Genomic DNA, 26,435 nt, shown 5'->3' with positions numbered 1-26,435 from the left:
ATCAAGTCCTAATATGTTCATTCAAAATACTATCTGGGGGCGCCTGGGTAGCTCAGTAGGTTAGGTGTCCAACTCTTAATTTTGGCTTAGGTCATGATCTTGGAGGGAGGTCAGGCTTCCTGCTAAGTGCAGAGCCTGCTTAAAATTCTCTCTCTTCCTCTCCCTCTGCCTTTCCCCCTCTCGTGCTTGCTTTCTCAAACAAAACAAAAATCCCTCAAACAAAACACACACACACACACACAAACTCCAAAATACTGTCCAGATTTCACAAAGAACTTCTATTACGGAATAAATTTATAATTAGCATATTTTCAGTATTTATCACATAAACAAATTTCACAAGTACTCAAGGTGCTCAAAAGCAGCTTGCTTAAGTAATTTCAATTTGCACCTTTAGTTTTCTGAAGCAAAGGTAAATGTTAGTTTTGACATAAAATAGAAAATTTCAATGAAAGCAATTAAAGGGGTTGTATTTCCTTTTGAAGGGTTTTATTTCAATATGAAATATAAGTAATTTTTATTTATTTTATTTTTTTACATTTATTTATTTATGAGAGACAGAAATAGAAAGAGTGAGGAGAGGGTGAGAGAAAGAATGAGACACAGAATCTGAAGCAGGCTTCAGACTCTGAGCTGTCAGCACAGAGCCCAACGTGGGGTTTGAACTCACAAACTGTGAGATCATGACCTGAGCCAAAGTTGGACGCTTAACCAACTGAGCCACCCAGGCATCCCTAAGTAAATTTTAGAGATGAGAACATTTTCTGACTTTCCAGAAGTACACACGCAAAAAGAGTTTAAACAATTAAACAAAACTAATGGCCAAGACTGACACTGTTCCTTTTAAAAGAAATGCTATTTTTAAACATATTTAGAAAAGGTTTCCTTGTTTTGACTCCTCAACTTTTCAAGAGGAAATAAGCAACCTGCATGGTTGTTGTGATCACAAGAGATCATATTCAGCTAATGCAATACCTGATACACAATAGTCATTCTATAATGACAAGTATTACCGATGTTATAATACTATTATGTTACTTTAAAGTACTTATATTTGAATAGAATAACTGAATATTACTATCACACATACATAGAGAGATACACTTATTAGCCCATGACATTTAATTAAGGATTTTTAATCCTTCTAACATATAAAAGAAGAATAATTGTGCTCGTTCTCTATTCATAAGAGTGAAATTTAAGCAGGTAAATTAGATCTGTCTAGACATTGTGGTGAAAAATTTCTCACAATCAAACCAATCTAAAACAATACTATTTTAAGAAGAAAGAATATAAATGTAAGGCAAGTAGCAACTGGTAATTGTAGTACTTAGAATACTGATCCTTATAAAACAACGTACTGCCTTTGAAAAAAAAAGTTGCACTTAGGAAAAAATAATGTTTTAGAAATCTTTTCAGTGACCACACAAGAGTTTCAACAGCATCATACTGACAAGTTATAAGGGTGCAAGTTGAAAAATGGAAGAAACTTTGGGTGAATATAATAATTATTTTGTATCATTCATCAAGTTTAGGTATCTAAAGTACCATAAAATTTTTCCATATAAAGAATATGAGGGTTCATTGAAGTAAAGTACATGTGTATTTATCTTTTTCTATTATTGTCAGGCCCCATAACAAAAGTTAAACTTGAATGGAGTTAATAAGTTTTTCAGTTAATAGAAGTTTCAAAATAATTAAAATGCAGAGATTTTTAATTAATTGCCTGAAATCCATTAACTGGATTTTTAAAGTGGTTTCTAATGAAAGGGCTATTAGGAAGCTAAATAACTACAATTTCCTTGATGCCCTTAATATGCTCCTATCTTTCAACCTAGTAATTCAACTATGGGGAATGTATTCTAAAAAATAAACTGAAATACGGAAGAAGTTTCATTTGTAACAGTCCATTTATAATAATGCAAAAGTAGAAACAAATATACAACGGGGGAATGGGTGTATAAATAAGAATTCAATCACTGGATGGCATAACCTCAACCATTAAATGTTTTTTACATAGTTTTTAACATGGGGAAATGGTTATGTTACAATGTTAAATGATTAAAAGAAGACAGGGCAAGATATAACAAAATTTTATATGCAGTATTACCTCAGCCAAAAAATAAATAAATCCCAAACCTGTAAATAAAAACAAGAATGAAAAAGAACACACCAACATATTAACAGTGATTAGAGCTTTGAATAGTGGGACTATACAGATTTCTTTCTTGAAGTACACTTTTCTATAGTCTTTAAATTTCCTAAAATATTCCACTTAAAATTAAAAGCATTCTTATAAAAAGTAAGCTGTGTAAACACTTACAGAGCATCTCTCCATGATTTCTAGAACTATGCTTTCCAGAGAATTCTTAAACTAAGGTTGGAACTTAATATATTGTATATTTGTGAAATGGTTAGTATTTATGTGACCAAAAAAACCTAACAGTCGCTTACTACTTACTCTACATGCTAGGAACCCTCAGAAAAATCATCTTAACTAATGCCACAATCTCCATTTTATGTAAAAGCAAACAGGTTTAGGAAAATTAAGCACCTTATTTAAGTTTGCATAGTTAAGACGTAAAGCCAATATTCAAAAACCCAGGACTATCTAATCCCAAAGTCTAAACACTCTTTCCATCTATATCATTTAGTTTCTAAGGTATGTATACCATTAAATGAGAAAAACCAGTGGTTACTATGATCCTAAGAAACTAATCATGAGACCAAGAACAAAATCCTTCAGATAGCCATGATTAACATATTCTTAGACATGCTGTAGGATTTATACAAACAACTGGGGCCAACTGTTGGTGCTACTCCTGAAGATAAGCCAAATGGACAAATATTTCCACTAGCTCTCTATCATACTCTCTTGAAGTGACGCAGTAGGTTGTCGGCTTATAAGACGATATCCGTATTAGTAATTTAAGCATTCAAAATTTAAGTGCTGGTTTCTGCAAATTTGTGCTGCACATGATTAGCCAAACTAAAAAAAATCTTGTTTCTATATTAAGCTAATATACTTTTGGCTTTTTGATTACAGTTAAAAGGAGGATACTTATTAATTATAATGTAGGCTTTAACAAATAAAATTCCTAATTAGCAAAGGGCCAAGCAACTTAGATTTTTGTATCAGGCAAAAATATTTCTCCCTTGTATCTACTTCTCTGCCCTTTCTACCTCTCTACGTTTTCCTCCTCCACCAGGCCCCCAAAAGTTAGACATCCCAGATCCACATTATAAGAAGCATTTTCCGTGAGTGCTTTAGAGTTAGCAGGGGTTCACAAGCTCATCTATAGAGTCTCCAGGGCATTTGCAAAATTTGAAATAATATTTTTAAAAAAATCTATGTTAATACATTTTTATAGTAAAATAATATAATAAAAATATCAAACGGAATGAAATAAAAAAGTAATTATTATTTCATTCATCAAAACAATTAACAGAATACCTTATTAATGGAACATTTTGGTTACTCAAGGTCCTATAATATTAAAGACCTCATTGTAATTAGCAGGTTATTGCTGAGATTAAGGTCACTAAGTAGAAAACTGTATGTAGAAAAATTATATGCCCTGTTCTCTTTAGTTCTCTCAGAGGGTAACCTTCAAATACTAAAATTAGCTATCATGAAACCTGCACTACAGCTGCTTGTGCTCACTTATGAAAAAATAAATACAGCAACTGAACGTTTTTGTAGTAGGAAATTCTTGAAATAACATCTCTCAGGATGTCATATTTACTGAAAACACAGTATAATACCAGCGTACTCAATTTATAGCTATAAAAAGACATACTTGAGAGCTACAATACAGAACGGTTTTAATGACAGTTTTGTATAGGACACTATTAAAATGTGCATAAACCACTTTGCAAGATCACATTTATCCTGCTACTAATACTCCAACCTAGAATATCTAGTACTTTACTATTAAACATATTCCATGAAACAATGAAAATTATTACCTTATAATCCCAACTATTTCAATGTATGAAGAGCAAAGATGGAGGGAGGGGTGAGGGGAAAAAAAGAAATAATGCTAAATTTTATACTTCTCTTGTTAGTTCCAAATCAAATGATCAACTTAGTCTATGATTATGATTTTTCATAATTCTCTAAAAGGAAGATAGAAATTTAGTTTTAAAAAGAAGCTACTGAGAAAGGCTTTAGGGTGGCTTGAGTGGCTCAGTCAGTTAAGCATCCAACTCTTGATAGCTCAGGTCAAGATCTCACAGTTCGTGAGTTCGGGCTCCACATTGGGCGGTGCGCTTACAGCATGGGGCCTGCTTGGATTCCCTCTCTCTCCCTCTCTCTCTGTGCCTCCCCCGCTTTCCCTCTATCTCATATAAATAAATAAATTTAAAAAAATCTTTAATAAAACAAAATTACAGCTGAGGAAGCTACAGCCTAGGGGGTTAGGTACCACCCACAGCCTCTGATCACGTTAAGGGCAGAGCTGCCCCCTGGCCTCCTCTCTCCTGACTCCCATGCAGGAAGCTCTCCATTACACTGCAGGAAACCTCATGAAGATGGCTATGTCCAGAGAGCTAAAAGAAAAGTTCTTACCGACTGCAAAACTGATTCAGGACTTTTATCTTCATGTTCATGTGATGCCTTGGTAATTATTCGAATAGTTTCTTCTTTCAAGTGCTTTGAGAAATCACTTCTTGATGGCTGCTCTAGGTATTCTGCTTCTCCTGCTTGTGCTTCATAAGAAAAGAATCAGTTGTATATCTAATACAAACCACAGAGAGCCTGTACTAAGATGAATCTTTTATTTCTAATTCAAAGTTATACAGTAATCAATTTTACTTTTATTTAATGTATCACTAAACATATATCACCTACCCCAGAATTTATAACCCCTCCAAAATCAGGTTCAAGAGTACTCAATTACTAAAGAAAATGCTCATTGCATCATAGTCTATGGTTAGAAATTTGTAGCAAATCTCATTTTGGAAAATCAGTAACATTCTACCAGAAAAGAGTGGGGAGGGGGGAGGTGGACTTTAGTTTATATAACAATCCTGGTCTGCATTTCCACAGGGAACACAGTTGTTTCTCTCGCCACAGAACCCCTTTTCACACCTGACAACACTCTAACCTTGAATAAACCCAACCTGCTATCTATTCTGACCCTGTCCTGGTAACTGAGTCTTGTCAAAGGAAAAACCATTAGAACCTAGCAAACTGAAATTAATATAAATTCAAGACTTCAAGGCGCACCTGGATGGCTCAGTCAGGTAAGTGTCTGACTTCGGGTCAGGTCATGATCTCACGGTTTGTGGGTTCGAGCCCCGCGTCAGGCTCTGTGCTGACAGCTAGCTCAGAGCCTGGAAGCCTGCTTCGGATTCTGTGTCTCCCCCTCTCTCTGACCCTCCCCTGCTCACGCTGCCACTCTCTCAGAAATAAATAAAACATTAAAAAAATTAAATAAACGTTAAAAAAAAAAAGATTTCAAATATTATCCCTGTAAAGAACTCTCAAAGTTTTATCTATCATCTAGGTTCTGAGCCCCAGATCCATCAGTGCAACAATGTACTCTGATTGTCCATGAAGTGCTTCACGTTAAGTGGGTCTCTGCCTCTTTCTCCAACAGAACTTTGTGACCTTTGCTCTCTGCTCACAAAGGGAAGGTTTATCTAATACACCAGAGATTTTCCTCTCAACCTTCAGATCTTTCCATATTTTCCTCCCTCTGCCTGTACGTTTACCCACTTTCACTCCCCCATCCAAGAACTTCTATGTGTCTTTTTGTTTAAATACCACTTAAAAGTATTCCTGATTATACCACTTCTAGAGCCGGTGTCTCAGCTTTAGAACCTATTACGTTGTGGTTCATTGTGATTCTTTGGTGTGGAGGGTTGTCATGTGCATGTGGCATCTAGATGCATCTAGATGGCATCTAGATCTAGTGTGCACTGTTGCACTAGATGCAAGTGGCATGGTCCTTCCAGGTGACCACCAGAAATGTCTTCAGTTTGTCAAATGTCCCCTGAAGGGCAAAATCACTCTCAAATTAGAACCACTGCTCTCAAGTAACTTATTCTTTCTTTTTAGTAGCACTTCACCACAATTATGACTTAATTACTACTGTTTTGATTTCAACCCTATATCCCCTGCTAGACTCTGAGAATCTCAAGGGGGACACTATCTCATTTCTGTATTCCTATTTCTTCAACACCTAGCATACAAAATAACACAACAATTTAATGGAACAAATGAATTAATAAGTAATGGATATAAGGAATAAGAAAGTACACTACAATGTTCTACAATGTTACTGAGATTGGTTAAGTGAGCCCTTCCTCAACCAACTAGTAGGACCCAACAAGGCTACTGTCATCCTTTCCAATATTTGATTAAAATAAAACTCCCAACGTGAAATATTATTCAAAAATAAATACTATAATTTCAACATATATGCATGGTACTCCATCCACCCAATAAATTTTAATTAAGCATTTAACTATGTGCCAGGCACTGGGCTAGACAGCGGTACTCAAAGTGTGAACAAAGCACCTAGTCTGTCTTCTCGTGAAATTTAGAGTCAATTCTGGAGAAAGTCATTAATCAAAAGAAATCCCACATATGAATTGTGGCACTACTACAATACATTTTAGGAATAAAATGGGGGAGGGATAACTTAGATTATGGAATATGAGATAATCTTTTTAGCTGAAACATGATGGGTCATTCCCTGATGAAAGGATGATCTGAAATGAAGGACTACAGTATAATAGGAGAGATATGGCAAGAGAGGACAGAGATGAAATCACGAGGGCATTCAATGAAGTCTACTAAAAGTTCTGAGCATAAAAGGAAGTGGATAAATGTTTTAAATACAATGGCAATGTGGCAGGTTTAGAAAAAATAGTTCCGGCTACAATGTGAAGAGTGGATAAGAGGGGCACCTGGGTGGCTCAGTCAGTTAAGCGTCCGACTTTGGCTCAGGTCATGATCTCATGGTTCATGGGTTCAGGCCCCGCGTCAGGCTTGTACTGACAGCCAGCACAGAGCCTAGAGCCTGTTACAGATTCTGTGTCTCCCTTTCTCTCTGACCTTCTCCTGCTCGCACACTCTCTCTCTCTCTCAGAAATGAATTAAAAAACATTTTTTAAAAAGTGGATGAGAGGAAAGTAAAACTAGTAGTCAGTGAAAGTACTAGAAGGTAAAGAGCAATAAGAGCAAGAGATGACGGTGCTTCTGGACAACAGAGGCAGACAGAATTGGTAAGACTGAAGATGAGCTTTGGACATCTTTGGACATAAAGGTTGGAGGCCAATGTAAAGATGATTCTAAGTTCCTGGCAGGAGGAACCAGCATGATGCAGGTGAAATATACTATGACAAGGAAAACTATAGGAAAGGATGCTTACAATGTGCGTAACAGAAGGGAAAGTTTAAAGAAGTCAAATAAATGCCCTCATTTCTGTATTTCCTGCCTTTGTACTGCAATGTTCTTTCAGTGCCCTGTACGATGGAGGTAAAGAAAATCTTAGGGTATACCTCCAGCTGAAAGGAGGATGTAAGCTTAATGAAATGAGGGCCAAGAAATCCACCCTGTCTGACACTGCTCTAACCCACTGAAACATTAACAGTCTACATAAAATAAGTTGCTAAAAACAAAAGTACTTTTTATCTGATCAACCTTAGGTTCCCAGAGTCAAGATTTCATTCCATGTAGGCAACTCAAAGGTTTTGAGTCCAAAAACCTTATGAATAATGTTGAATGATCTTGCCAAAATATCAAACAGTACTATTTCCTGTAGAATTTTCCTTGTATATGTATCTTGAAGGGAACTTACATTTGAGTGGCACTGTAGTCACAGTAGATGAACCCACAAGGTTTTGACATCTGGGAGCTTGGAAACAAAACCCAAACTTCACACAGCATGTTTATTGAGCCTGTGCCATTTTACATACTGTGCTAGATATTAGCAATGGTAAAAAAAAAGTTGACATAAAATTCACTCGCTTTAACGAACTCTCAATAAAATCATATAAATACATATCCCATTACAATACAAAGTATTGAATGCAATAACAGTTATACACGAGGTTCTACAGAAACACTGAGGGCCCAATATGGTGCAGGGATGATGCTGCATGGTAAGAAAGATTTCCTAAAAGAAAGGCAAATGAGCTGAATCTTGTAGGATTTGTAGAGCCGATTATCTTGGGAGATGAGAAAGAAGATTCCAGGCTGAAGGACTAGCATATGCAAAGCCACTGTAAGGACAGATTAAAGATTAATAAAATCCTTGCTATTAATGAGCCTTTACATCGGTAAACAAATCAAGATATATATACAACATAAATGTGGTAGTGACAGTAGCTGGGATTAAGAGAAAGAAAGATAACAGTTGCTACCCAGGTAACATTATGGAGATTCACAAAGACTTTGGGACATGAGGAAGGCCTTTCAAGAATACTGACTGTCAGAGGATATTTTTTATATTAAGGGTACTTCATAAGAAATGCCATGATAACAAAGCTCCCCTCAAGCAAGAGTAATGGGGAATAATCTTGTTTATATGAAACAAGGTGTTCACAGGGAAATAGATTTGGAAGAATTACAAGGAGTCAGATACAGGGTCCAAAAAAAAAAGCAGAAAGATTTTAGCTTCATTTTGTCAAACCAGAAGAATAAAAAACATGTTTACTAGAATAACCGAAATGAGGAAAATTAAAAGTTCTTTTATGAGCCAGAGATAGCTACTATTAATACTTTAAATTTATGTATTTTCAGACTTTATTTAACCCATATTTTATAAAAAAGGAATTTGAATATACTGCTTTTACCGTAATGTAACAACCATTTTTGTTTGCCAATACAGTATTTACTGGTTGTACTGTATGGAGAGCTCATACAACTCATGTTCCACCTAATGCACATGAAGGCAATTTCCACTTCTTTGTTAAGAACAACAGAACAAAGAGTTTGGCTTTGTGTGTATATAAATACATACAATGCTGTTTGTTCTTCCTGTGACCCTACAAAAGTGTCATCTCTGCTGGCCTGTATAACCAGTAGGAACTCAATTAATAGAGACCACATTGTTTTCTTTATCTGTGTTCTGACACTTTATATACTAATTGGTCCCTCAGTTTAATATTATTGTTCAGGCTTCAATTTGGAATATAGCTGGTGATTATCAGTTCTCTATGGAGGCATATAGTATTCCTGTACCTAAAATATCTCTCAAATCATTTATTTGTCCTATGGGTACTTCACCGAGATTTTTAAATGGTTATCCTCCACATAAGAGACTTTCCACTCATGTTTTATGTTCATATTATAGGGGCTTCTCTCACCTTCAGACATTATAGAAGGCGCAACAGTCTAAGAGTACTCTGAGCCTGCTCCTTTGGTCCACCTTCACATTGAGTAAGGGATTGGAAAGGCTTGGGAGTATTCTACTTATGTGTATTTCCTGGTTATGTTCTTCAAATTTTTAACAGGAGAGTTAGCTTGATAACCAATTGGCTTTCTGTTACAGCATAAGGATCTGCTCTTAAATCACAGGAGCTCCTGAGGGCTCTCTGTTGGTCAAGCATTGGACTCTTGATCTCAGCTCAGTTCATGATCTCACAGTTTGTAGGACTGAGACTCACACTGGGATCTACACTGACAATACGGAGCCTGCTTGGAATTCTCCTTCCAAGGCTCTCTCTGCCTCTTCCATCTCATGTGTGCATACGTGCTCTCTCTCTCTCAAAATAAATAAACTTAAAAAAAATATTAAAAAAAAGAAATACTTAATATCTTGACTTACTGATGAGTGACATTACATTCATATTTAGAAGAATACATAAGAGAATTACTTCAAAGATATGCAGACCATTCATTTCTAGAAATGTATTTAATATCAATGATTCCCCCAAAGCAGCCTATAAAGAGCCATGGTAGGCTGGCTGCACAGAATCACCAGACAAACTTAAAGACTTTAAATTCCTGGCAGCCACCACAAACAGAATGATGGGAATGTGGGGGGTAGATGCTTAGAAACCAGAATTAAACCTAAAATTTACCTAGGACAGAGCTACATGTGTACCACACATTTTATAGCCTGCTTCTCTAAAGTATAATGTTTTTGGATATACTTTTAAAATGTTAGTATTTCCATACAATGATTATCACATCTAGGAAACTCATTATTGGAATTTTCATAGGAAATGAATTCAATTCAGAAAACACTCAAGGGTCATCTACCATATGCCATTTATTATGCTAGCTTCTGGAGACATAAATAAGAACATCACTCAGTCCTTGCTTTAAGGGAAGTTGAGAATATTGAGGATATTGTTCATTCTATCAGGTCTTACTCTCAGGAACCAGCTGTACTTTCCTGGAATATCGGCTTGTTTCTAACTGGTAGATTTTATCTGTAGAAGTTCTAGAGCAACTTCTGCATGCGACCTCTAGGTAAATTTATGAAATCTTATGAAGTGCAATTCATACCAATATTAACCATATTTACCTTAATTTTTCTACCTTTAAAAAAAAATCTGGGTATGCTATACAGGTTGTTAAGGAAGTCCTTACTAAGTCCTTGAATAAGATAAGAGAAACACAAGAAAATGTGCAAAGCTCTTTTCTCCTTTCAAATAATTTCTCTGTTTTATAAATATAGCCTGGAGTAATACTGTTTAACCAGAGTACATCTCAGAATTATCTGAAGGTCTTTTTAAAACTATATATTCTGGACCCTTCCTTCAGAGATTCTGATCCCAGTTAAGTCTTAGGTGATCTTATTTAGATACAGTATGCTGTTTATACTCACAAAAATATTCCCCAGGGAATTCTGACGTATTTACTTATAGTAATGAACTATTGAATGGATCTCTACATAAGTGTTGAGGTAAGCTTTTCTCTGTAGTAAGCAGGTTTAAGGAGGTAGCATGAAAAAGACCAAATAATTTTTAGTCTCATCATTTATCACTAGTTTTTTCATCAGTAAAACAAGAAATGGTACTAGAGAAGTGAGGTCTATGGATTTCTTGGTCACATGTTAACAGAAAAGGACAAATATTTAATACTATATAAATTAATATCCTTCTTTGGAATATCACTCAGAAGAAACAGGATTTTCATAGCTTTTACAGTACAGCTTTATTGAGAAGATTTGCAAGGAGGAAAGAAGAATTACTATGATGGATTTTATAAACAAGATTTCCTTTTATTACTTCCACTAGTCGCTCATAATTCTGGTGCACACCTGAGAGATTTAAATACAGGTTCTCCTTCCTATGCTGAAAATATACCAAATTGAGTAAATTACTTCAGAAACTGTGAAGAGAAATAAGAAGATGACATGGACATTAAAGTAAAATTTCTCTACTAATGACAGAAGAGATAAGTGGTTCCAATAAACATTAATGAGTCCCCTTATTCAATTGTGATATGTTAAATTACCCTGCAAAAGAGGATGAACTTCTTAATAGGAAATGTGAAATAATAGTAATAGAAACCAGTCTTTTAAATGATAATCTCACTTCCCAAGTTTACAGACTCAGCACATTCTATTCCTAACTAAAAGTGTGCATTTCTAGCAATTCTACAGAGGACTCAATGTTTCCAACTGAAGCAGTACTGCCACTGCTTTCTAAAAACCCAGTCTGGAAGATAATTACTGTAATAGTTATATGTGAACTGACCATTTGTGTCTCTTTATATTTTAGTTATTCTGATTCCTCTCAGAAATACATCTTCACTCTCAAGGTTTTTTTTAATAATAAAAAGAGAGACATGAAAATATGGCCAATACCTACTAGTATTGTTTGAAATTATAAAACAGCATTTAAAGTATATGGTAGGAAGTATTAATCAGGATAAAGGGTATGGGGCGTATAGATGTGGCCTTTTATACAGAGAGAATATAAATGGTAAAGTTGGTTAGTCCTGACAGACAGAAATATTAATGGGGGATATGTATTGGTTTAAGCAAAATGAAACATGTTAAGTCTGTAAATTTAGTCCTGTGGGAGTCAAGACAAAGAGGAGACTGTATAGCATTTAATATTTTAGTGCGACAAAATACAGGTGAGCCAAGAACAGAGCTGGAGCTTAACCAATAAATTTAAGATTCACCTTCATCTGAGTGCTTAGATACCACCATCACTATGCCAATTAGGCAGCCACATCCTCCCACTAATAAGAATAGGCATGTGGAAAAGGTGTGCATAAAACCTAATGGAAGGATAACAAAGTAGCTCCACTGGAGTAAGTTCCAGGGAGAAGTCTAGGAAGGATATGTACAGAAGGCAAGGGGGGTAAGGGATGCAATCACAAAGGGATGGAACTGGCTCAAAAATGAAAGGAACTGTAATGTATACGCTATGATTTAAGCACGGAAACCTCTTGATATCTACTGAATTATTTCATTTCCTACTGAAGTACACTAAGTCACTAAAATGAAACTGATTTGTTGTGAAACCACAGATGTTCATGTGGCCTACACAGGGCTCTTAGTGTATGGAAAGAAACACAGCCTTACATCATGGTAGAGCTTACCACACTGCAATGGTGGCATTGGTATAATACCATTATCTTGGTTTTTTAAAAATTCTGAATCAATGCCTATTAACCTCAAGGACACAACTATTTAATATATATGAAAACAAGTTAACAAGTCTCGACAGATCTGTGTGTCCCTACATCATTCACAATACCATACTGCGGTACTCTACGTTTTCCTTGAGAGAGTAATTCCTTCTAAAGTTCAAATGATAGTGCTGAAATTCACTTAGGTAGTAATCTGTATGGAAATCTATCTGTAAAAATGAAATTAAACAAATACCTAAAATGGGTTCTTAAAAAATAAAAACAAAACATGCATATGTTGCATAAAAAGGTTATTTGAAAAGATCCCCTAAGAATTATTTAAAAATGAGACAAAAGAGTTTGACAAACGTATCTACATTTATCTCTTCTCATTTCTCCAATTACTACAGAGAAATAGCACATTTTCACAGTAGAAAATATATTGCCCTAAAATATATTAACAACCTTGTGATGATGAAAGTAATTTTTAAAAAAAATCAGAAGATAGGGTACTTGGGCGGCTTAGTCAGTTAAGCATCTGACTTAGACTCAGGTCATGATCTCATGGTTCATGAATTTGAGCCCCACATCGGGCTCTGTGCTAATAGCTTGGAGCCGGAAGCCTGCTTCAGATTTTGTGTCTCCCTCTCTCTCTCTCTGACCCTCCCAGCTTGCTTTCCGTCTCTCTCTCAAAAAAATAAATTACAAAACAATAAAAAATTTTTTTTAAATTAAGAAAACTTTATTTTCAATTTTGCTAGAATCATATGTTTATTTTTGTACTGGGTTTATTCTGAATATTTTATTGATTTCATCAGCTAATAACTTTAGAAGGACTTTAAACATTTATATTTTTATACCTTGACCTGTGTTTTATGGGTGTATATATTTTAACTTAAAATAAAAACTTAGTTTCAGGTAATTTTTTGTTTTTAATTTTTAAAATTCTGAAAAGGGGTGCCTTGAGTGGCTCAGTCAGTTAAGCGTCTGACTCTTGGTATGGGCTGGCTCGGGTCATGATCCTATAGTTCATGGGTTTGAGCCCCATTTCAGGTTCTGCGCTGACAGAGTGGAGGCTGCTTGGGATTCTCTATCCTTCTCTCTCTGTCCCTCCCTCATCTCTCTCTCAAAATAAATAAATAAGCCATAAAAATAAATAAAAATAAAAATTCTGAAAAAATCAAATAGTTGCTCCATAATAAAAGTGTAATTCCACAAAATATTTACAGATATACCAATAGTGTTATTTTGTCTAAAGAGGAAATTACTAGAGTTCACTCTCCTGATAGCTCTAGTGAAAAGGTGTGGATTACTTGCTTGTTTCATGGCTTTTCTATGCTTTTGGCCAAGGGTCAAGCCCAAAGTAGGCAGTATAGGTAAAGAAAGAGCTAGCAGAATCCTCTCATGTAACTTGAGAAAGATATCTATGTGTATATAGTGGTGCCCGGCAAAGGAGTTAAGTTAAACTGTTATCTGTGGTTATCTCTGTGTGACGGAATTTCACGTGATTTTTACTAGCTTCTTCATACTTTAAGATAATTAAAGTTTTCTTTTTAAATGAGCATATCTTATTATTATAATAAAATACCAATAATAAATATATTGATAATAAAATATAATTTAATACAACTATACTAACCTGTTGTTACAGAAGACTCAGACTCCCTCAACTTCTGAGATGCTAGAAGTTTTTCCTGCAAAGCTTTCTGGGCAAGTTGTGCATCCCATTCTTCTAGTTCTTTTTCAAATCGCTGGTTGTCTTCCTCAACAAAATCCCTTAAATCCGGTGGTAATGTTTCTATTCCAACAAGAGCCTGCCCCGTTTCTTTATTTAACTCCTCTGCAAATCATATTTCAAAAACTAATATAAAATTAAGAATTAAAGGAAAAATACAAAGCTCAAAATAGGATGCATTTCAAATGGGTTTAAAGTATGAATTACTAATATTTAGAAAATCAATATTAAAAACTAAGAAAACAAACAAATGCTTGGAAAAACAATGATGCAAATATTTGATAGTCCATTATGGGATTATCTTTTAATCTAAATTTAGAGTAAAAAAATAGAACAAGATATAAAGCCAAAATCATCTACTACTCATTTACATAGTACTACTTTTTCTATTGTAAGAAAGTACTAGATGTCTGTTTATGAAATAAAAATTATCACAAAATGAGAATAACTCATAACCTTATATAGCTCAAAATAGAATTAAAATTCTTTTTCACCTAAAGCAGGTAAGTACGGCAATACACTTATATGCAATTTGAAAGCTCATGAATACAGCAAGATAATTAAAAACATTTGTAAGTAGTATTTAAAAGAGTTACTGAATCACAAAATACATTTCAGTGTTCAGTCATAGGTGTACTGCCTAGCTAGTGTTAGAAAGTTGATTATGTAAGTTTCAACAAAACTTTAAGTTTTTCCTATATGTCAAGCCTATGTTAGAATACAAGAAATAAAACTATTAAGACATACATAGTATGGCATGGCCCCTTGCTCTAAGCAGATCAGAGTGAAGTGGAAAAGGCATGTCAACATACAATTCCAAAACACATAAGTGCATGACAGAGGTATGCTATGAAAATACAAGGAGAGATATTTTTTGGTAGAGGTAAAAAAAAAAAAAATAGCAGAGCAAGTGATACTTGAATCTTGACAGATGAGCAGAAATTAGACAAAAGAAGAAATAACAGTACTGCCAAAAAATAAAAATTAAAAAAAAACAGATATAAACATCGGAAATCATTTGCTGTAAAGAGAATACAACAAGCAGTTTGAATATCAGTAAAGTATATAAAGTTTGAAATGGACAACAGTTATAAATAAAGCCTGAAAGACCATCAGAGGCCAGAAAATAGAGGTCTTATTTATATATTAGGTTAAGGAGCTTAAATATGAGTCAATGTATGATGTGATCCTTAAAGGGATTTTAGCAAGGAGAAACAGGTCAGATTTACATTTTATAATAGTTACTAAATAGTTAGCTTTGCATACAAAATATATTCCAATTGCCAGCCTTGATCATATTACTCTTCAATTCTAATAGGTCAATTGCATTTGCTAAGCATATCCAATCACCTTCTGAGTCAATCACACTTATTTAATCACGCCAGAGACTGGAGTCACATACAAGGACTACTTATTTGAAAATACAGACCACCCTTTATTTCATGTTCTTACCTTTTATTAAGAATTGTGCCTTATCATTTATGTACATTAAACAGTATGCACTGGCATTTCTATAACCACCAAAAGAGTCCCTCACTAGCTCTTCCCATGATGACTTTGTCACAGCAATATCATTGTACTTCATCCACCTGCTTTCACGATGATCAAAAATGTATGCCCAGTAGTGCCCGGCATTAGCTTGACCTTCATGAACTAAAACAGCATGTAAGCGATAAGGAACCTAAATGTGAAATAGAAGAGTTTAACCACAGTTAAGAGTCTATTAATACCACATTCCATGAAACCCATAAACTATTTGATTGGAGAATACCACAGAAGAATAAGTTTTTAACAAAACTGTGATTAAAATTTTGAAAAAAAATTACACTGTGAAATAAAAAAGGGGAAGATAAATAAAGTGTGTATATAAATAGGATGATTTTCAAAACTTTGAAATATATTTCCTTCAAATAAAGAACTTATGATGAATATTTTTATATAGTGCGATTTGGCTAAATCTTCATAATTATAAATTGATGAATTAGCAACATGGCCTACATAATGTATACCAAAAGTTAAAATGTAACTGAGCCCTATATACTTCCCCCTACAATCTTAACATCCTTAACAGACTATATAATTTCTTCCTTGTACTTTTTTAAAATACTAAGGCCTTCTAAAAATTTTTGCTAGGTTTTATTATAAAATAATCAAGAGAATAAACAAATATAGTATGAGGATACAACTCAATGTGAGAAATATTAATATGGAATCTTTAAGATCAGCTATTTTATAACAAAACACATTAGGAGAATAGGTTAAGAATTAGGTTAATAATATAAATAAAAATATGTAAATAATTTTGATAGCATTTACCAACTCAAAATTTAACTTACTTGGATCATAGATTTGTCAGAGTACATTAGTTCAATTGTTCGATGGATTCTTGATATACTTTCCTGCAAATCTAAGGAGAGAAGACATAATTTAATGATTAACATCAAGTAAGTCTCTAACAGACATAAGATAGGGACTAATGGTTTACCTACCAATATGTTAGAGAAATAAAGAAAAGTTCTTAAAACTATTCTTAAAAACATCACTATTGGGAATCTGTAGAAGATGAAATATACTTCTCTTTAATAAAAGCTACAGCACAAATGTAGAATTCAAAACCAAAACAAGTATGGTTCATTTAGAAAATGTGCCAAGTCTATATAAAAGTAAACTTCGTTCAAATATACCAAGAAAAGTTCCAATAAAAACTGAATCTAGGGATACCTGGGTGGCTCAGATGGTTAAATGTCTGACTCGATTTCAGCTCAGGTCATGATCTCCCAGTTGTGAGATCGAGCCCTAAGCCGGGCTCCGCACTGAGCATGCAGCCTGTTTAAGATTCTCTCTCTCTTTCTCTCTGCCTTTTCCCTCTGCTTACTCTCTCTAAAAAAAAAAATTAAAAGAAATCTAAAGCCGCTTACATATTTATAGAAAATAGGAAAACTTTGGATTGAAATAAAATAACATTACCACATACCTTCTATATACATATGTGTAACTGAATAAAAATTTATAATCATCAATGGAAATAATGTTGAGACTCCCAATAACTTACTACCTCTACTTCCAGTAGAAATTCATTCTACAAAATTACTCACAGCTATATTGCCCATTAACAACTAAAAAACTAAAGACAACCTAAATATCTGTTAATGAGGAAATGATAAAATTACAGTATACCCTATACTATGAAGCTGTTGTAAAGAATCAGGAAGAAACCGTGAAAGACTACATAAAAATATTAATAACTTCAGAGTGGGGAAAGACCTTTTGTTTCTAAGACTGACAGAAAATCTAGTAACCATAAAGGAAAAGACTCTCTCTCCAAACTTAAGAAAAACCACATTATAGGGGCACCTGCATGCTTCAGTCAGTTAAACGACCAACTCTTGATTTCAGCTCAGGTCACGATCTCATGCATGCTTCATGGGATCAAGCCCCACACGAGACTCTGCACTAACAGCATGGAGCCTAATTAGGATTCTCTCTCTCCCTCTCCCTCTGTTCCTCCCAACCCTACCACTCATGCATGCACGTATATGTGCTCTCTCTCTCAAAAATAACCTTGAAAATTTTTTTTTTCAAAAAAAGGAAAATCTACATTATGAAAACAAAACAAAATGAACATAAAACAGATCAAATGACAAAGACAAACTGAGAAAATAATACCCACAGCACACACTACAGGCAACAAGTTAATACCCATACCATTAAAGTTTCTATTAAGCAGTAAGAGAAAGATAAATGGTCCAATATAAAAAATAGGTAAGTGTCATAAATGAGAAATTTATTAAAAAAACAAAACTTCACTCAAAATTAAGGAAATGCAAATTAAGGCACTAAAATACTATTCTTTCAACTTTCAGGCTACCACAATTTAAAAAGTTAAGAGGATGTTAGGAGGATGTTAGGACACGCACTTTCATACAGTTAATGGGAATAAAAACTGGTTCAATGTTTTGGATGGAAAATTTTTAAACTCTTAAAATTTGAAATTTGAAATATATACACTTTGGACCAGAATGATACTTTTTAAAAAATTTTTTTCCTGTTTATTTTTGAGAGACAGAGTGTGAGCAGGGCAGAGAGCAGAAAGAGAGGGAGACAGAGAATCTAAAGCAGGCTCCAGGTTCCAAGCTGTTGGCACAGAGCCCGACGTGGGGCTCGAATCCACTAACTGTGAGATCATGACCTGAGCCGGAGTTGAAGGCTTAACCGACTGAGCCACTCAGGCACCCCCAGAAATGACACTTTTAAGAATATATCCTACTTACAAAAGTATGTCAATATGTATGTAGAGGGCCAGCACCATTTGCAGCGAGTATCCATATAGAAATTAAATAAATTATATCCTACTCAGATGTTGGAATATTACACAAGTTTAAAAAATAATGCTAAAGTTGGGGCGCCTGGGTGGCTTAGTCGGTTAAGCGTCCGACTTTCACTTGGGTCATGATCTCACGGTTCGTGGGTTCGAGCCCTGCGTCGGGCTCTGTGCTGACTGCCAGCTCAGAGCCTGGAGCCTGTTTCAGTCTGTGACTCCCTCTCTCTCTGACCCTCCCCTGTTCACGCTGTCTCTCTCTCTCTCCTAGAAATAAATAAAACATTAAAAAAATTTAAAAAAAAAAAAAAGAAAGGACTAATAAGATTGGATTTCATTTAAAAAAAAAATAATGCTAAAGCTAATTAACAGGGATAAAAGAGAATAAATAAATATTCCAAGGAAAATCTTACCTGATCCACAGTATTATTAAGGTCCAAAGTATCAAGTTTTAAAGTCCAAAACCTTATCATATGAATGTCTCCCAAGTTCCTTAAACTTAAAATGGCCAAAAGTGGGCTCATCATATTCCTATTTCCCCTCCAAGATAGGGACCTGTTCTCCCACCAGTTTGCTCTTTTCAAAAGTACACTCCATCTATCTATTCACACTAGTATTAAAAACAAAGAGATTCACCCCTAACTGCTCCCTCCCTCTCATCTCTTGTCAGTAACCTACCTGTGTCAGTTTTCTCCAAAAAGTAGATTCTATCTGTTCATTTCTTTCCTTCCTCAATCACTACCTTGATGTCAAAAGTGTCCTAGCTTCCACCCCTCTGAAAGGAATCTTATAAAAACAAACACAATCTGCCAAGTCCAGCAGAAAATTATCCAATACCTAGTACAGTGCTCAATAAATGTTTATTAATAAATTCAAATGTAAAAAATTTCCTTATATATGACAAATACGAAGGGAAATGTTTACAGCCACTAACACTATTAGTCAACAATCATACCCTATTTACATTATGTTATATTACATTAGGACTGGTCTTTATTTACATATTGTCTATAAAGAGGCAAGTTGGGCATCTAAAATCTAACAATCCAGATTGCTTAACCTAATTCCGATCTTTTGGTACAAAAGAGTAGCTCTTAGATTTTTACTTTTTTCATAGAAAAACAAAATTAGGATAAAACTGAGTAATGGTAATTGCATAGTATATTTTGACATGCAAAGAAAAAGTATAATAAAATCTATCATAAAACATTAATGACTTCGTTAAAATAAAAGAAAAAGGATATTGTAACAACAGTAAAATAGCAAAGACATAATTTCAGAATAAAGAAGAGTTCCTACCAAGAAAAGCCAGATGGCAATTTCACACCAACACATACCCACACGCACATGTGTGCACTCCTACTCCCAACAGAGCATTGTCCTTATTTTCTAATTTTGCTGCATGCCAGTTAAAACACATAACAGACAGGCATTGAACTATTAGAACATACCTAGAAATCTCTGCTAGAGCATACTGAAAATTAAAACTCACATTTCTAATTCTTAAACCTAAAAAAAATTTTTTTATCAATTTAACTCATTACACAAACATTAGGGGAAGGGCCTAATTGACAAATACAAAATTTAATGCTGTATGATGTTTCACCAGTGAAGTAGCTGTGAATACCAATTTGATATAAATTTAGAGCCCTAAACTAGAAAGTCAGACCATCTGTTATGTCATTAATCAACTAAGTAGCCCAGGGAAAATCTTTTGGTCTCTCTGAACCTGATACTACAATCAGAAAAACGGGTAGCCAGACTAGTTTATCTTACAGAAAAAAAAACTTCCTAAAAAAAAAATACATTACAATATTTACATATGAAATCCAGAAGTGATTTCCCTTCTCAATTTTAACATTGTACATATCCAAATGAGACGGTGGTGAGAAGCTTCCTACCTCTGGTGTCATTTTCTATTTCCGTCCTCCAGCGATGTAAACAGCTTTCTAGCACAGAAAGTTCTTCCTCTGTGATGTGCCTTGGTGCCGGATGCATGGGCAGATCTGGAGGTATCCGAGACTGCGTGAAGGGTTTATGTACGACCGACCTCGATGAAACGGCAGCTAGCGGTGCAGGCGATGTGCTCGGCACTTCTGCAGAAGGAGGCCCCTGTTGTTCCGCTGTGCTGTATTTTTAATGCATAAAATATTTATTATTAAACTTTCTACACTGAGGCTCTGGAGAAAAATGTTGCCAAACACACAGTATTAAAATGGCTTATATTTTCAAACAGAAAACCCCTTTAAAAAAAGAGAAATACGTGGATTAATCTAATATCCAGTGAGATTCCCAATTTATGAGGAATAGATTATTATAATGATGAAATGGTGGCTTTACAGAAAAAATGGTTTAATCATTTCGATAAATCCTATGTGTACCGGAATTATGTAATATTTATCTGCTTACATTACAGAAAAAACCTAGTTAACAGTATTTTCATGGATAAAAGGTGGAAATATATTACCAAGACAACCTAAAGTACAATTCCAAACGGAAATAGATAACGATGAAAACTTCAATTCACAACCATAAAATCTACTGAAACAATAAAATAAGAAAGCACCCAGAAGATCTGCAATCTTCTAGGTGAATCTAATATTTTTTTAGAGTCCACTAAAATAAATCACAAAGTGCATTTTATGAAATCTTTTTAAAGGCATCGATTATTACTGTGTTATATAGGTAACAGAGCTGGCCCCTGTAGAACGAAAACTTTTTACCTTGGTAACGTCTGTGGTATGGAACCACTAGGTGGGGAACTAGCATCGATATCATCAACAGGAGATGTACAAACAGGTTTGCTTGAAGCAAATTCCAACGCATACTGCAGAACATCTACCAAGGGGAATCGTTTGGGACCCGAACCATAGCTTAAATATCTGTGAACCATAAAATGTACAAGTGCTTTTAGCTTTATATAAACACATTTGGTTGTTTACGATAATTGTTATAAAACATGGCAAAATCACTCTAATAAATCTTTCAACAATGAAATTAATTTTGCTCTCAAATGAAGATGTTAAAACTGAAAATAACTTAAATGTTCTCCAAATTAATGAAAACAAAGCTGATTACAACTGAATGTGTCCGTATACTGCTATTTTAAACGCTGCTTGAAGTTGTAACCCAATAGGAAAATGAAAACAGACAGTTCCACATCCTGAGATAGTTTTTATTTTTAGATCTGTCATCTGGTCTCATGACTAAGAGTGTGACTAACATTATCATCCTATCTTTTACCTCTGATTAATTTTTAATATGATTACTGATACCTTTAAAAATAAAAGATTATTGAAATATGACACATTATTTTTGTTTAGAAATTTGGGGCTATTAATTTGAAAATTAATACTAAAATAAGAAATACAGATTAATCCAAGGTTGCAAGCTCGGACATATCAGGCCACATTTCAGCCTGCAGACTCTGTCTGAATCACAGAACATTTCTGACTGTCTGATTCTGGCATCTTTTGGAAAATTCTGAAAACACTGAGAGACATTCACACGTGGTATGACACTGGCACCACCCACTGGGGCAGGCAGTAGGTACTTCTTCCCCCCAGAGATGTGCCCTCTAGGCTTCCCTCCCCGACCAGCTTACACATACTTGCTTCCCTTCTTTATAAAGCCTCCATGAGGCCCTAGTAGGCATCTGAGTTTGTATATCCCCTGTATTAAGGAGAAAAACCCTATCACCATTCATTTTAATGGAAACTTAAGAGCAATTTTTAGTCTCCTACAAGAAGAAAACTTTAGATTGGTTTAACTTTGTATTTTTTTTAAGTAATTTCTTCACCCAATGTAGGGCTCAAATTCATGATCCAGAGTTCAAGAGTCACATGCTCTACCAACTAAGCCAGCCAGGTGTTCCCTTCCCCACCCCCCACCCCCTTTTTGTTTTTTGGATTTTTTAAAGATCACTGAACTTTGCATCTACTTTTAGTACCATGAGCATTACCAGTTGACACTGAAAATATTTAAATTTAAACAGTAAAATAATCATTAATGTCAACTATAAATTAGTTCCTAACAAAACTCAAAGCTAAACTACTGAAGCAAAAAATCAATCTAGAGTGATTACTACTAGAATTATAAATCACCCAAAGCATATTTAAAATGAAAGATTCCAGAGAGTCACTAAAAGTATGACTTCCTATAGTTAGCTCGTAACTTCTTCAAGCTATAATACCTTTCTAGTCTTTGTTGTAATACTGTGAGGTAATCTTTAAGTCTCTTGATTTCTTCCCTCTTAATTCTTGTTATTTCTCTGTTTCTGTGCATATATCTATCAGGAAAAAGAAAAATTAACATTACCATTTCTAAATATCATAGAAATAGACACAGTATTAAGTCTAGTCAATACCACAGAAGATCCATTCATTTAACATTTTACAATAACGTATCAGACAACACAGAATAGATCTTTTAAAATTGTGACAACTGTAATACAAATATAAATTTTTTAGTTTCCTTATAACATTATTCCCAGTAACTATACTTTTCTAAAGAGAATTCCACATTCCTTGACAAATAGTATTAGACATATGCAAAAAAGTAACGATTAATTCTAAAGAAATTAGACAAAAATGTCCTCTAAACACAGTAATTCTTTACTTGGTTACTAAACAGTTGTAAAACTAAGTCATGCTGTATTCTAAACCATACCTGTCCAGGTATAAAACTTGAGGAAATTCTAATTTGTTGTGAATTTTTTCTGGTCTTCCCAATGCCTGATTAAATTCAAATCTTGATAATTCAAATGTTAACACAGGTGGTAATTTGGTAAACCAATGCTGAAAGAAAACAACACAAACCTTATTATAACCTTTTGTTCTCTCCATTGCAATGTTAGGCACAGGGTGATAGCACTGGCATTTTTATATGTATCATCTCTGCTGACATCACAAAACTTAACTGGGTATGCAAATTAGTTAAAATTCAACTTCTTCCCAAAAGCTTTCCACACCTCTTGAAAAATCTATGGATGGGTATAATACACAACCAGGAAAGAAAAAAAATCTTCTAACAACTCTCCTTCTTCCATGATAGTTTTTTGCATTAAAATTCCTAACCAAGGGGTGTCTGGGTAGCTCAACATTAAGGTTAAGTGTCTAACTTTTGATTTCAGCTCAGGTCATGTTCTCACAGTTTGTGAGATTGAGCCCCAAGTCAGGCTCTGCGCTGACAATGCAGAACATGTAAGATTCTCTCTCCCTCTCTCTCCCTCACTCTCTCTTTCTCTCAAAATCAATAAATAAACATCTTAAAAACTTTTCTAACCTAAAGAGACAGACATTAGTTAAAATTATGGTTTAATAGCTCGTCTCTGGCTTCTTCAATATTATCTATTACTACCAGAAATGATCATACACTTATTACAATCAACCACCGTTCAAAAACCTTGACAAAGCAACTTGTAAGATTTAGTGTATACACACATACATACACACACACACACACACACACACATATTCTTATAGCATAAATGATCGCAGTTCTCACAATAAAAACTAGAAACTGATATTTCCTTGTTTTAATTTAATTTTCCTACTGGAATTCTGACTAACTTAAAAAAATTACTAACAAATATGAAATTTATACTAATGGTAACTTCTATATTTAAAATCTTTTTAAATGATTAGTGTTTAAAATATTAAATGCTTTATTGCGATGAGCCAATTCCTCCCAAACTTTGGCAACTGTTTAGTTAGGGATGAAATGTGACAAAACATCAGAAAATTATTTTCATATAAAAAGATTTTACATAAAGATGTTTTTAAATATTTATTTATTTACTTTTAGAGAGAGAGAAAGAGAGAACATGCACACGAGTGGGACAGGGGCAGAGAGAGACGGGGGGAGAGAAGGAAAGAGAGGGAGAATTTGAAGTAGGCTCTATGCTGACACATGGGGCAGATCCTATGACCATGAGATCGTGACCTGAGCCAAAATCAAGAGTTGGATGCTTAACTAACTGAGCCACTCAGGTGCACCGACATAAACGTATTTTTTATTAAGTTTATTTGAGAGAGAGAGAGAGAACAAGAGTGAGAGCAAGCACAAAGGGACAGAGAAAGGAAGAAAGAGAGAATCCCAAGTAGGCTCTGCACTGTCAGCACAGAGCCCAACTCGGGGCTCAGTCTCACAAACCGTGAGATCATGACCTGAGCTGAAATCAAGAGTAAGTCATTTAACCAACAGAGCCACCCAGATGCCCCAACTACAAAAACATACTGTTAAAGAGAAATGAACAAAAATTTATGTATCACCAAATACAGAAGTACAAAATAACGTAATATTTTTAAATGCTTATTATAAGCTGTACAATGTACTCCTATAAAATGTAGTTGTCACACACTGTGTGTGATATTTTCAAGAGCCACAAAATGTCACCACACACTAATAAGCTAAGAGTACACTAATTTAAATTCAAACATCTCCAAAAGCAGGAACAATACACATTCGGCAAACTGAATTTGACTAAGATCTTGAAAGTTTCTACTTTTCTCTAAATAAAACTAATAAATGTAAATGGTTATTCAAAACTATTTCTCCCTCCCAAAATGCTAATTATGATTACGTGAATTGCAATTTCCTCAGTTAGATTTGGTTTATCTCTAACCAAAAGTTGAAGTTTAAGAAATGTATTTTATATGGCTACTAAAACTGAAGTTGACTAGAAAGTTACAAAAGAGCTAACACTGAAGCACCTCTTAAATTTTAAAATCTCTTGAGCAAAGTCTGCCTATTTATTTGTTCTCACATGGCACTGGCAAAAAATTTTAGATAATTCTAAGGCACACCTAAAATTACTATTTAAATTAAATCATACTATGTATATATATCAAAGAAAACTTTTGATGCCTTAGAATAATATTCTCTACTTCATTTTATGATACTAAAATAAGTAGGTTTCATATTTTTAGCAGTAGTTTAAATGTCAACCATTAAAATTAAATAGTTACATACTTTAACTCATGGAAACCTACCATGGCCAATAGAAATAAAATCACCCAAATTGGGCATATGCTTCTCTGCAGACCATGGAAAGTCCAGGAAATAACTTCCATACCTTAAGAAAGAATGTTCATAATAGTTATGTAATATGTCTCTGTTGTGAATATATTCACTCTAACAGCAGTGACAGGTTTTTTTTCATATTACAAGAGTGGAAGGATTTCACTTTCTTATTCTAAAGCTGGTGGAACAAGAAGAGACAGCCAGACATTCCCTTAATTCATCTTAGTAAATATTATGGGTTTGTCTAGTGTAAGTATAGCAGTAGAGAACTAGAACTGTACATGTACAACAATCAGATTTTTTTTTTCAAAATATTTTTTGCATTCAATAAAATAACTATATTTACTTCTCTAATTGGCATGACATGCTTATGAGACTCAAGTCACTAAAGGTAAAAATAAAGCTTATATTCTTATCTCTAAACACATGTTATTATTATATATTATATTATATTGTATAACAAACCTAGAGAAGTTAACAGATTAGGGCAGTGAATAAAAACCACATACATAATCAACATGGGCAACAAAAATGCTCCTGAACTTAATATAACTATAAATCTAACAGAAATATTTTCTGGAGAGAATGTAGTAATTTTATGAGTTCTAACAGCTAATTTTTCTATTAATATGTTTTAAATACCTTGCTTTTGTGAGATTACATGAACACAGAGAGCAGCAGACAGAAAGAGCAGACATATCATTTCAGATTCCCACAGAACACCAAACAAACCCAGGATATAAGTTAAGCATGAAAAGCAAAAACTTCCATTTCAACTAAAAATGAGTTTTAGTCATTTAATTGGCTTC

The 26,435-nt window shown here is 34.3% G+C and overlaps 1 protein-coding gene across 2 annotated transcripts in view; it reads right to left on the bottom strand.

Annotated features, from left to right (window-relative positions):
* The window catches only part of USP25 (ubiquitin specific peptidase 25), a 143,789-nt gene that overhangs the window by 31,002 nt on the left and 86,352 nt on the right, over nucleotides 1-26,435 (bottom strand). For both annotated transcript variants that reach the window (XM_039245902.1, XM_039245903.1), the window contains exons 11-18: nucleotides 23,272-23,399; nucleotides 22,796-22,891; nucleotides 21,327-21,485; nucleotides 20,505-20,731; nucleotides 16,622-16,692; nucleotides 15,738-15,966; nucleotides 14,190-14,390; nucleotides 4,571-4,710 (exon numbers count right to left, since the gene is read on the bottom strand). In XM_039245902.1, the coding sequence (XP_039101833.1) occupies nucleotides 4,571-4,710; nucleotides 14,190-14,390; nucleotides 15,738-15,966; nucleotides 16,622-16,692; nucleotides 20,505-20,731; nucleotides 21,327-21,485; nucleotides 22,796-22,891; nucleotides 23,272-23,399 (1,251 nt within the window). The remainder of the gene's footprint in view (nucleotides 1-4,570; nucleotides 4,711-14,189; nucleotides 14,391-15,737; nucleotides 15,967-16,621; nucleotides 16,693-20,504; nucleotides 20,732-21,326; nucleotides 21,486-22,795; nucleotides 22,892-23,271; nucleotides 23,400-26,435) is intronic.

Source organism: Hyaena hyaena, unplaced genomic scaffold, assembly GCF_003009895.1.
Source record: "Hyaena hyaena isolate Hyena2069 unplaced genomic scaffold, ASM300989v1 scaffold_272, whole genome shotgun sequence".
Classification (NCBI taxonomy): domain Eukaryota; kingdom Metazoa; phylum Chordata; class Mammalia; order Carnivora; family Hyaenidae; genus Hyaena; species Hyaena hyaena.
The sequence above is the reverse complement of the archived record's forward strand: the minus strand, read 5'-3'. Positions and strand labels throughout refer to the sequence as shown.